General features: G+C 42.3%; 1 protein-coding gene across 1 annotated transcript; it reads left to right on the forward strand.

Annotated features, from left to right (window-relative positions):
* Nucleotides 1-238: 238 nt before the first annotated feature.
* On the forward strand, nucleotides 239-5715 carry btbd3b (BTB (POZ) domain containing 3b; the record flags this gene model as incomplete). The annotated part of the gene is made up of 4 exons (XM_080546170.1): nucleotides 239-549; nucleotides 1613-1703; nucleotides 3512-3630; nucleotides 4683-5715. The coding sequence occupies 4 exons, from the start codon at nucleotides 239-241 to the stop codon at nucleotides 5713-5715; spliced, it is 1554 nt and encodes a 517-aa protein (XP_080402296.1).
* Nucleotides 5716-12539: the final 6824 nt, after the last annotated feature.

A 12539-nucleotide genomic window follows, 5' to 3' on the forward strand; every position in this document is an offset into this window, starting at 1 on the left:
AAGTGCAGTAGAGGAAGGGGGGAGAGAGGTGAAGCAACCCCTACTGTCAGCTTCTGAAAGGTGAACCACCAGCAGAGGATTCCTGACTGCTGTACTCTGTGCTGCTGCGCTGCACAACCTCTCCCGGCTGTCGTGGTGTCCACAAGTCCTCCTCCTCACCCCCCTCTCTCCTCCCGTCTGTTCCTTAGTGGATGTCTTCTCTGCATGCTCTCCCACTGCTCGGCAGGTGAACACACTCATGGTCGATGCCAAGGGAAGGAACATGAAATGTCTGACATTCTTCTTGATGCTACCAGAGTCAGTGAAGAGCAAGTCCAGTAAGAGCTCCAAGAAGGGGAACGCCAGCGGCAGCTCCAAGCTGCCTCCTGTCTGCTACGAGATCATCACCCTGAAGAGCAAAAAGAAGAAGAAGATGGCAGCAGACATTTTCCCGACCAATAAGCCGGCTTCGTCCACCACAGTCCAGCAGTACCAGCAGCAGAACCTCAACAACAACAACACCATCCAGAATTGCAACTGGCAGGGGCTGTACTCCACCATACGAGAGAGGTACGTAACATTGCCTGGCAGCTAGGGGATGTACTCCACTATGTACTGTAAGAGAGGTACGTAACATTGCCTGGCAGCTAGGGGATGTACTCCACTGTGTAAGAGAGGTAAGTTACATTGCCTGTAGCCTGCACATCTCTCCTCCTCAGGTACAACTCCGCTGAACTATTCTTCTAAAACTTTATGGGAAAATGGAGTCCAACTTTACATTACAATGCAGTGGGGGTGCAAATAAAAGCATTATAAGATGATTTTAAAAAAACATTAGAGTCTGCTTTTGTGTACAAGTACACTGTGGATGTATTATGTTGCCCTCTTTTACAAAAACCCTCTCTGAAATAAAGAATACCAGAAAAGTTCTTCCCATGATGGAAGTTAACGCATGGTCCTCTAAAACGCAGGGCTTCCACTTGCTGGCGTCTGAGGACTTTGCATCCTGCTCTGAAGCGGCTGGGTTTATCTTTAGTCACCATATCTTTGGTCCTGGAGACGATTGTTGCTGAGAAATAAACACAGAGTGGATATAAGCGACAGGTGCCTTTGATATGCACCACGGTGCCGCTCCGGAAGAGTGAAAGAGAAATATTGACCTTGGCCTCTCAGTTAAAGGCCCACGCTGGCCAGAGCAAATGTGTGCTTTCAAACCTAGCTTTGTTGTCTCTCCAGAACATCATGGGGCTGTTTACCTACCCACCCATCTGACATGTTCCAGCGCTCAATAATAAATGAAGATAGCTTTATTTGTTGCCTCCATTTCTCATTGTGGGGATTTTCCATAGTGTTCAGGTCAGTTTCATTGTGTGATCCATGAACAGTTTAAAGTGAACAGTTAGGATACAGCATTTTTCCCCTCTGGATGAAGTGGTTCAGTACCGCTGGGGGGTGTAACACGTTTTAAACTAGCACTGAAATCTCGCTGAAAGCTAGTGGACCACTTAACTTCTACCCTCTGTATTAAAACTCTGTTTTAAACCTTGAATACATGTTGTGATATAGAAAACAGTGACAGGATATAACCGAAAAAACTGAACTACAGTATGTCTTTGTTTTGCCTATTTTGCAGGAACTCTGTGATGTTCAACAATGAATTGATGGCAGACGTTCACTTCGTGGTCGGTCAAACCGGAGGGACAGAGCGACTGCCTGGACACAGAGTAAGGCGTCCAATTAATATGCCAGAGGGGAAAATAACAAAACAATAGGCTCTAATCTACTCAGCGCCATCGGTATCATCATACAGATCTGTCTCATAGCCAGCAGTAATAATGGAAGTGAAATCCTTTGTGTTCAACTCTCACTTTTGTGCCATGTGTCTTTTCCGAGACACTACTTAATTATTTATGTAAATTAGGCTGACGGATGGAGAGAGTGACAGGGAAGGAGGGAGAACGTAACCTCCTCAGCAGCCATCCCTCTAAGAACTCACCCACTCTGTCTTGTTTTTTATCGAGACTTTTAAATAAGACATAGCGTATCCAACAGGCCATTTGAGTGGGATGCATTCAAATGTTTCATTCTGCAGACACGTGTGTCCATGGTGCTCTGATCGTTGTTCTAAGTTTAGCGTTTTTCTACATACATTGCTGTGTTCCAACTGCTAGTAGCATGACTAACCAATTAGTGATGTAGTTATTCAGGGTTGTGCTTAAAATAGTTTGGGCCAGCCTTGATCCACTTTTTTCTTTTTTTGGTCCACATTCCTATACTGCAAGACCGGTTTCTTTGTGTGTATTCTTCCCCCTGACCCCATTGTATTTACCAGATGTTGACATGAATTATTACTACCTACCTGTTCATAACATTTTCATGGGCCATGCACAGTAGCCTACCCTGAACACCACTGTATGAATGAATACTATATAATGACTTTGTCCTCACCTAAAATACATATGTGATTTACAGTGATTTTACCCCTTTAAATTGAATCTGCAACCCATGTTCTTTCCAAAATTACATTGGTTAGTGAGCCATGCAACGAGTCATTTTTTCAAATTATTTTTAACAGGGCGAAACACATAAGTATATGATCGGTTGCCGAGATGCACTTTGCACATTTATTGAAAGCAGTTATGGAAGGGCATTTGTGGGTGATTTGACTATTCTCAGTCCCGAGCCAATATGCCAATGGGCCATGATGACGTTCTGCCAAGCAATCTTTATGATGTCCATTTGGCAGGCGTTCAGATATGCATTATGATTTTATTTACAAAGTTATGTCTTGGCTTTGAATGAAAGAGCTGCAGCAACAAGGCATGCAGTGTCATGTTTCATTATGTATGGTATACTCTAAAAGCACATCTGTGTGCAGCTGAATTTCAATTAGCTTCTCACTAAAGAGGAAAAAACAACTCAAGCTTAATAGCTATCCCCAGCAATTGCAATTTGTCCTGTCATTACAGTCTTCCACCATTGTCTAAGGGAGACATTTGTGATAGATCTGGAGCATCTGGAGTCCAGAATCCACATGGTCTTTATCTCTTCTTCCTCTGAAATCCTCTGCGGTATTGTGTTGGCATCTGATTTCATCATTAGCAAAGATAGTTCATTAGCATCTGAGAAAATAACCCGTTCACTTATTACGAAGCACTCCTATTCACGTCGAGGACAAATGCTATCTTTTCATTAGAGCCTGTGTCTTTCTGTCCTCAGGGGGAAATTACCCACTGTGGTTAAGTATAGATGATTGAGGGAGAATCTTTGTGTGTGTCACCAAATTTCATGGTTAAATTGCTCCTATACAGAGGGAAGGGGTGAACTGTACAATCTGATGCATGAAAGAGACCAACTGTACTGAATGCAGAAAGAAGTAATTCAACGTGAACAGGATTTCATGAATTTGTTAAGAGTCACTCACCACTCCTTTTCATGAATATGTATTTCGTTGCTTTCACTTCAGCCATGGCTTCATGTTCTGTGACTCTCTCTGTCTCTCCTTCTCACTCCTCCTCTCTTCTTTCAACAGTATGTTTTGGCTGTAGGGAGCTCTGTGTTTCATGCCATGTTTTACGGGGAACTGGCTGAAAACAAGGATGAAATCCGGATTCCAGACGTGGAGCCTGCAGCTTTCCTGGCTATGTTGAAGTAAGCTCCCTCTCCTCTTCCTCCCCTCTGTCTGACACCTGGGTCCCGGACCTCCCAATTCACTAATTTCACTTAGACGTCAGGTTCTGTGGGAGCTGTGAGCCTGTGACTGTGAAGGCATTAAGCAATGAAGCCATTTTAAAATTGTATCTTTGGATCAACTCCAGTTGCTTAATCGTCGACTTGGAAACTTAAGCTGTAACATGTTATGGCCAGCAATTCACAGCTATTAAAAAGTTCTATGGGTTTTGGAAGAACTTGGTCTCACTTGGTGAGATTTGGCTGGATCTAGAACGCTAATCAGCTTCATATGAAAGTACACCACCAAATGATTAAATACAGATTCTGTCCTTTTTTTAAATTATGATGCTGATGATTGCTAACAAAAAAGTTCCCTCTTTTGCACAAGTCTCTGTTTCCTTAAATGTATTGCAATGCCAGACCACAGTAAAAACAACACCAGGCTTTTCCCCTCTAGTCTCATCATGAGAAACAGAGCTATAGATACACAGATTCCTTTTACTCTTTCTCCTTATTCTTTTCTTTTTTTGCCACACCAGATCACACCCTATTTGTTATCCACCTCTTTCTCTCTCACCTCCTCCTGCTGACTCTCTGTCTCTCTTTGTATAACCACTGTATGAGTGTTTGTCCTGTTCCTCTGTGGGAACTGAGTGGTGAGCCAGTGTGTAGGAGGAATATCTTACTGTGCTATGAAAAGGATTCAGCTCTGTTTGTTCCTGCTCCGTACACAAGCATTTCACTATATTTACTATATTCAACGGTTCTATATTAAAAACATGTATTCCTATTTCCCCATCAATTTCTAACCATGTTGTGCAAAAAACATGGGAACAAATCTCATCTGCTAGGCTCCCTTCTAGATTAACTTTCCTACAGAGTGATTTTGTGCATTGTATTATGCAATTACATTTTTCAACATATTCTGTCCCTTGCATCAATGCAATAGGAGACATCGCATTACTCAAGGTCAATCAAAGTTAAATGCTTTACTTTAGCCCTAAACAACACACATTTTTACCTGTCCACAGGTACATCTACTGTGATGAAATTGACCTGAGTGCTGACACAGTATTGGCCACCCTCTACGCTGCCAAGAAGTACATTGTTCCTCATCTGGCACGTGCCTGTGTCAACTTCCTGGAGACCAGCCTCAGTGCCAAGAACGCCTGTGTGCTGCTGTCCCAGAGCTGCCTGTTTGAGGAGCCCGACCTGACGCAGCGGTGCTGGGAGGTGATCGACGCCCAGGCCGAGCTGGCCCTGCGCTCCGAAGGCTTCTGTGACATTGACTCGCAGACCCTGGAGAGCATCCTGGAGCGGGAGACGCTCAACGCTAAAGAGATAGTGGTGTTCGAGGCGGCGCTGAGCTGGGCCGAGGCTGAGTGCCAGCGACAGGAGCTCACCATGTCCATCGACAACAAGCGCAAGGTGCTGGGCAAGGCCGTATACCTGATCCGCATCCCCACCATGGCGCTGGACGACTTCGCCAACGGCGCCGCCCAATCGGGAGTGCTGACTCTGAACGAGACCAATGACATCTTTCTGTGGTACACAGCGGCCAAGAAGCCTGACCTGCAGTTCGCTAGCCAGGCCAGGAAGGGCCTGTCGCCTCAGCGGTGCCACCGCTTCCAGTCGTGTGCCTACAGGAGCAACCAGTGGCGTTACCGGGGCCGCTGTGACAGTATACAGTTCGCTGTGGACAAACGGGTGTTCATCGCCGGCTTCGGCCTGTACGGGTCCAGCTGCGGTTCGGCGGAGTACAGTGCTAAGATCGAGCTGAAACGGCAAGGGGTGCTGCTGGGACAGAACCTCAGCAAGTACTTCTCAGACGGGTCCAGCAACACGTTCCCCGTCTGGTTCGAGTACCCGGTGCAGATCGAGCCAGACACGTTCTACACAGCCAGCGTGGTGCTCGACGGGAACGAGCTGAGCTATTTTGGACAGGAGGGCATGACAGAGGTGCAGTGTGGGAAGGTGACATTCCAGTTTCAGTGCTCCTCGGACAGTACCAATGGGACCGGGGTACAGGGGGGTCAGATCCCGGAGCTTATCTTCTATGCTTAAGATCCCCAAAGCAGCCCTGCTCTTTTTCTTTGTGGGCTATTAACAACAGATATTATATCTGTACATTATGTCGATATTTGTTTTGTTCTGTCTGTTTGTTTGTCTGGGCTCAGACCTTACACAGCGTGAATGAGGATTCAGGTTTGGTCCTGTTGGTGGTCTGAACTGTGTGCCATGTACTGTATGTGTCACCTTGAAAGGACTCCCCAAACTCTGTAATTACTCATGAGAGATATTTAATGAGTGGGATCATTTGCTGAGCGCTGACTCAATATCTTGACATGTTTGTATGTATATAGATACTGTATGTAAATTGTGTAATATATAATACCACTTTTGTGGCTAATCTTATATGACTACAATGCTGTTTATTATTTGAAATGCTTGCACAGGATGCACATATACTGTATATATATATACTGTATATATATATATATATATATATATATATATTATATGTACTGTATATATATAGCAGCAATACTTCACTTCTACCTGGAGATTAGCACCTCATAACGCACTCTATCCCATCAGTATAATGAGACCTGGAGAATGAAGCAATGGTGATACTTAACACCAAAAAACACATTTGAGACCACAATTACTGTATCTCAAAACACTGTATTTGTTCAGAGAAAGAGGGTAATAACATTAGGTTTCTGTGTGTTTTTGAACCTGTGGCTTTGTGTTGCTTTGAATACAGTAATTGAACACTTAGAGAGGGCTCGAGGGGTCATAGATAGACGAGGGAGCATTAGACATAATAAGATCCACAATCTCTGTAGCATGTTCTCCTGCACTCCACAGTCCACTCAATCATTCTTGTGTGCTTTCAGTTTCATTGTGTCCATCATATTTGCAGTGAAATATGAAGATGTAAACACCTTCCACAACTTTATGGTACGTAGAAAAACATTCCTCTTTGTGGATACTAAACTGTCTCCTTGGGGCCGTGTCTAGGGCAGAACGTTGCTCTCTGTTCAGCATCGTTACCTGTTTTTTACACCATTGATTTTCTGTTCAGCTAATACAATTGGAGATTGTGCATCGAGCCAAATCCTTAAAACAGATCAACTTATGGATCTTACTGTAAAATGGTTTTCACGATAATGTTGTGCACTACTGTATGGCGAGCGTTCCCTGTTAATGTGACCAGTTGAACTTGTCAGTACGTACAGATGGATCTAAAGCATTGCACTTATTTTTTTTTGTTATTTCTTGATGATTCTGTTATTGTATGAGTTTTAACGAGGCAGCTTTTTTGGTTTGCTCCCGCTACTGTATCGTGTTCCTGGTGTGAGGAAGGCTGTACACTGTCCACTCGTGACGTTAGAATTATAAGGTTCTATCTCCATTTTTGTCAAAATTGAGTTTTTTACATAATCTGATCCATTAGGTGTTTATTAATGCCTAATGCAATTTTTTTAAATGTTAACATTTTTGAGTTAGTAATTCATAAAATACAAAGGTTCCATCTCACAAAACATAATGGAATGTAAAAACGTTGACGCTCAATATCACTGAACTACCCTGAACGGAGATAGAACCTTATCATTCTAAGCTCACGCACTGAAGGAAGAGAGTAGAACCGTGATGGTAAACTGATGGAGGTCACCTCTGTGAATGTCCATGTTCTGTGCTCATGTGCCACTGTGCTGAGAGACCTATGAATGTGTAAGATTGTCAATGATGCAAATAAACCAAACAAGTGGTTCTATATAAATTAGTCATGTTATTTGTCACTGAGTAAAAAAAAGCACATAATCCAAGTGCTTTCCATCGATAAGCCAAAGATCTGCTTGTTTTAGGTAAACACTCTTGATGTTTTCTTTGCCTTTTTCCCTCATGCCTCTGAACTGTAGGTATGAACAGTCCTTAAAAGAGTAGAACGCCAGAGACAAACTAAAACCATTTAAATCTCTAAAGCACAGTGCTCCCAGCAGGACATAACATGACTGTTTGACCCCGGTTTCATCCTGATGTTTCTGTTGAAGAAGAAGACAGCGGTCCCACGAGGAGTAGCTTATCCTGCTCAGAGTTTTGTGTGAGAAAGTCTTTTTAAAAAAACACTACAAAGAACTGCCATTAAAAACATAGGGTTGCATTTTGTATTTCAGGGCAGTTAAAAAGAAAAAGAAAAACGTTATCTCAAGGGACTGCTGCACTTCTGAGGAAAATGTATCCAAAACATTGGAGGTTTACACATTTGTATGACTCAAAACTAACAACAGTGGTTTACACATTTTGTATGACTCAAAAATGGGCCAACAAAGGTAGCTTATTCCTCACAATTGTTCAGGTTAGCGCAACAACAAAAACTATTTTCAGGTATTTTCACACAGTGGTTTAAAATATCAAACACAAAGACGCTACCTACAACTCAGGACAAGAAAACCTTTGGTACCCTATTAAACCTGTATATTGGACATTAGAGCATGTAATAACTCCTGAAAATATATGGCAGCTAGTTGATTACTAGGGCACTCAATAACACAGGAACCAAGTTTGACATAACCAGTGAGCATGAAGCCCTTGATGAATTGAACTCAATATGTTATGGGGGCCTACCTCTTCAGAGTGATTTCTCATGATTCTGGCTCTTATAGTGCAAGCAGTGTCATTAATTGCACTGGAGGTGGCAGGGGACTTGACTGTGCCAAGAGTCAGTGGGCCTGTTTTTCACAGTGTCATCCTCTCTCTCCACTGAAAACACAGTTGATCTAATGGTCCCAGTTACAGTTCACTCCACTGACAAAATAACGTAAGAAGAAAAGGAAGAACAAAACAACCATAGGCAGCATTTAAAACAAGTGAGAGCAAAACATTGACATTGTCAGCAGTGAAGCGGAGAGGAATAGAACAGAGTTTTCGGAGGGTCTGTTTTTACGGTAGTTTGCTCTTCTTCTTGAGTTTATTCTTCAGATCAATGCCTCATCACATGCTTATTTCTTATTTTCATGCTCTCCAACTAAGATTGGATTAACCATTTAGAAATGACAACCAGTTTCAGACAGAGTCCATACAACCCCGATTTACCAGTGGTATTGGAAAATGGCCATGACAGGTGTTTCTGATTGGTCAGGTGTGTTCTGTCTCTTCATTTGTGAAAGCATAAGAGAGCTGTCAATGTCTAGTATTGATTCTATGCTTTGCGTTTGCCTTTGGAGTCTACTATTGGTGTCTGTCAACATGAAGACCAAAGAGGTGCCAATGAAAGACAAGGAAACAATTGTGAGGCTGAACAATCAGAAAAATCTATCAGAAATATAACCAAAACCTTGGTCTTACCAAAGTCAACCATTTGTAACATCATTACTTTTCCAGTGGATGACTGAAGAATGCTCACCATGAAAAAAACAAAACTAAAACAAAACAGTACCAAACAGTTATGGAAACAGTTATACAGTATGACAATAACCCCGAGTTCTTCAGGGCCAGAAAGTGGAAAGTTCTTCACTGGCCAAGTCAATCTTCAGCTTTAAATCCAATTGCATGCATTTAATTTCCTGATGATAAGATTTTATACAAAAAAAACTCAAAACAAACAACAAATGAAGATGGCTGTAGTACAGGCCTGGTAGAGCATCACCAGAGAATATACCCAGCGTCTGGTTGGATCAAAGGGTGGCAGACTTCAGGCAGTTATGGCGTGCAAAGGATTGTCGACCAAATACTAAACATGAGCACTTTAGAACGTTGTACTTAATGGTGAACCCACACTGAAGAGAACAACCCATTGAATTAAAGATGAGAATCTCTAGTTTGACCCCATAGTAATTGTCCGATTTGATTAGATTTTAGAGCTAAACGAAGACAAAATGCTTCCTCTTTCCAATACTTATGGTGGGTACTGTCGTGTAATTAATTCAGATTAAATCAGCCATTACTTTGTCAAAAACCTCAGAGACATCAATCTAATAGTCACATTACTCGATTATTATATTCTAAGATGACAGATTGGGTTTCTCCAAGATAATTTTTTTCTTGTAATCTAAAAATGTTTTCTATCTACATGGCAATCAAATCCTACAGGGTTTGAGATTACTTGCATGGTTATCCAATAGGAATCTGTCTACCTGTGCGAGCAAACATAGATGTGTCAAAGCCAATGTATTATTGATGTTGAAAAGCACCCCGGTAAAGAGTCTTCCCTCCAAATGATCAAGGTTGAAGAAACTGAATGTTGAAGGCTCACAGCCAGCCTTTGAATAGACATTTTTCTCAAATCAACCTGGATGATTTCCTGAACCTGTTTGCCTTGTCATTGTGCCAGTGTGTGTGTGTGTGTGTGTGTGTGTGTGTGTGTGTGTGTGTGTGTGTGTGTGTTATTGAGAATAGTGATTCTGATCGATTAATAAGTTACATGATCCATTAGTATTACAGTTGTCAGATCAGTTAATGGCTGCTTGATCAGGCCCTTGTCTCTCGGTTCACAGAAGTACGAGTTTGGTCTCAGGTCAAGCTGCTGGTGCTCTTCTCATACTCAGCCTGGTAAACACGTTAACGTTGGGGTGGGCACCTGCTGCCCGTATGATAAGACAGAGAACAAGAGGGGGGGGCTGAGTCAGGTCATTAGATGTTCCGTCTCTGGTACTTTTCCACTGCTTGTAATTTATCTTAAAACTGAGGACTGGCTTTCCGCTTCTCTGAGATCCTTCCTACTCCCTTCTGTTATGTAGGACTGTATGTCCCTTGTGCACACACTGTATTCAATTATTGAAAGATGGTGATGTGATCTCAACTCTTGACATCACACATTACACCTGAATCCAATCATTCTTAATAATGTGTGTATGTGTGTGTGTGTGCCTATACCAAACATTTAAATAAAACGTGAGTAGAGTAGGTCCATAGTGATTTTTACAGCATAGCCTAATTGTCCAAAAATGGCCAATCAAGGCTTTAACTGCTTTCAACAGGATGAAAAGATTGGACAGGCTTGAAGGAGAACTGTGGATTACCGGTGATCAACATCCTCCTCAACATCTCAAAGATTGATTGCTCACAGTGCCAATGTTTCTAATGCTGGTAACAGCACCTGGAAGTCCCATGGTGCACCTGATGGATTCAGCTGCTAAAGTACCTTATGGTTATTATGCTCACTAACAATCCCTGTGCTCAAAACATGGTCCTATACAGTGGGGGATAGGTATTCAACACATCAGTAATTCAACATATTTCCATTGCAGCTTTTCACATGAAATTTTGACCGGACATTGGTATTATTAACTCAATAAAACGACACAGCTAAAGAAATTGTAACACTTCAATCCATTAAACAAGTTATGTTCAATAAAGGGGACAGACAGAGGAAAGAAGTATTGAACACGCTAACTGAATTTCATTTAATACTTGGTGGAGGAGCCTTTGTTTTCACTGACAGCTTCAAGACGCTTTATTTACAAGGAAATCGAATCTCTCACACAGTGATCAGGTGGGATTTTGGACCTTTCTTCAACACAGGCTGTCTTTAAATATTGAAGATTCCAGGGGGGGCGCTGGTGAATCTTCAGTTCCATCCACACATTTTCTATTGGATTTAAGTCTTTTCTTCCTCTTGAACTAATTGAGTCTCCTTTGCAGTGTGTTTTGGATCGTTGTCCTGCTGGGAGGTCTACCCGCGTCTCATCCTCATCATCCTGATGGATGGCAACAGGCAACAGATTCTTCTGAAGAATTTCCCGGTACATGGCTCCATTCATCTTCCCTTCAATATGTTTTTATTCCACCAATACCATGTAAAGAGAAACAGCCCAATAAACATGATGCACCCACCTCCAAACCTCACTGTAGGTATGGTATTTTTAGGATCATATGCAGAGCCATTTCTCCTCCAAACATGGCACGTGGTAATGTCGAAAAGTTCCATTTTTGTCTTGTCTGACCAAACTACACTCTCCAAGTAATCTACAAGCTTCTCCGCTGCTTCCAGGTCTTTCTGGAGCACTACTCGAGTGGTCCTTGGTTCTTGGGCGACTCTTCTGACGAACTTTATGACTGAAATCTTGCGAGGAACTAATTTACATTTACATTTAAATTTTTGGCATTTAGCAGACACCTTATTCCAAAGCGACTTACAATCAATACATTTGAATACTAAGCATGTGAATCAGCAATCCACCATTCGTTGCAGGAAGAGTAATCTAGCTCAGGCCCGGGGCCACTGATAGAAGGAAAAACCTTCTTCCATCACCTTCTAATAAAACTTTTTTTTTTTTTTTTTACTGGAGAAACTGAGAAACAGTACAAGGGGGGAAATAGAAGTTCTTAGGGACTCCTGTGCGTGGCCGGTTGATGTTCCTTCCACTTGAGGATGATGGCACCAATGGTGCTTATAGGAGCATTTGGGAGTTGAGAAATCCGTCTGTAGCCAGTGCCTTTACTATGCTGCTGAACAATGTTGTTGCAAAGGTTTAGAGAGAGCTCTTTGCTTCTGCCTCTATCACGAGATGTTTCTCGCAGGAAAGCCTGGAAGTGACAAATGATTTGTTTACTTGCGCTCCACCTTTCAGAGGTGGGAAAAGCCTTTTTCAAACAGTGGAAGTACCCCCCAACATGCACTAATCCAGATGATTCTAATTAGTACAGGCAGGAGAACTCATCAGTGGCATAAACTGGTTTAGTGCTTTTCCGTACTTCAATACTTTTTTCCTGTGTCATTCCACTTTACGTCTTGTGAATAGCTGCAATGGAAATGTGAATGAATGAATGAATGAATGAATGGTCTTTATTGTCATTGCTACAGTACAGGTACCAAACAACGACATTTAGGAGGGGTGGCTCCCCTGGTGTTAGGAAAGAAAAGAAAAAAACACTTTAAAAAA

The sequence above is a fragment of the Nansenia antarctica genome (assembly GCF_963989245.1).
Source record: "Nansenia antarctica genome assembly, chromosome: 1".
Classification (NCBI taxonomy): domain Eukaryota; kingdom Metazoa; phylum Chordata; class Actinopteri; order Argentiniformes; family Microstomatidae; genus Nansenia; species Nansenia antarctica.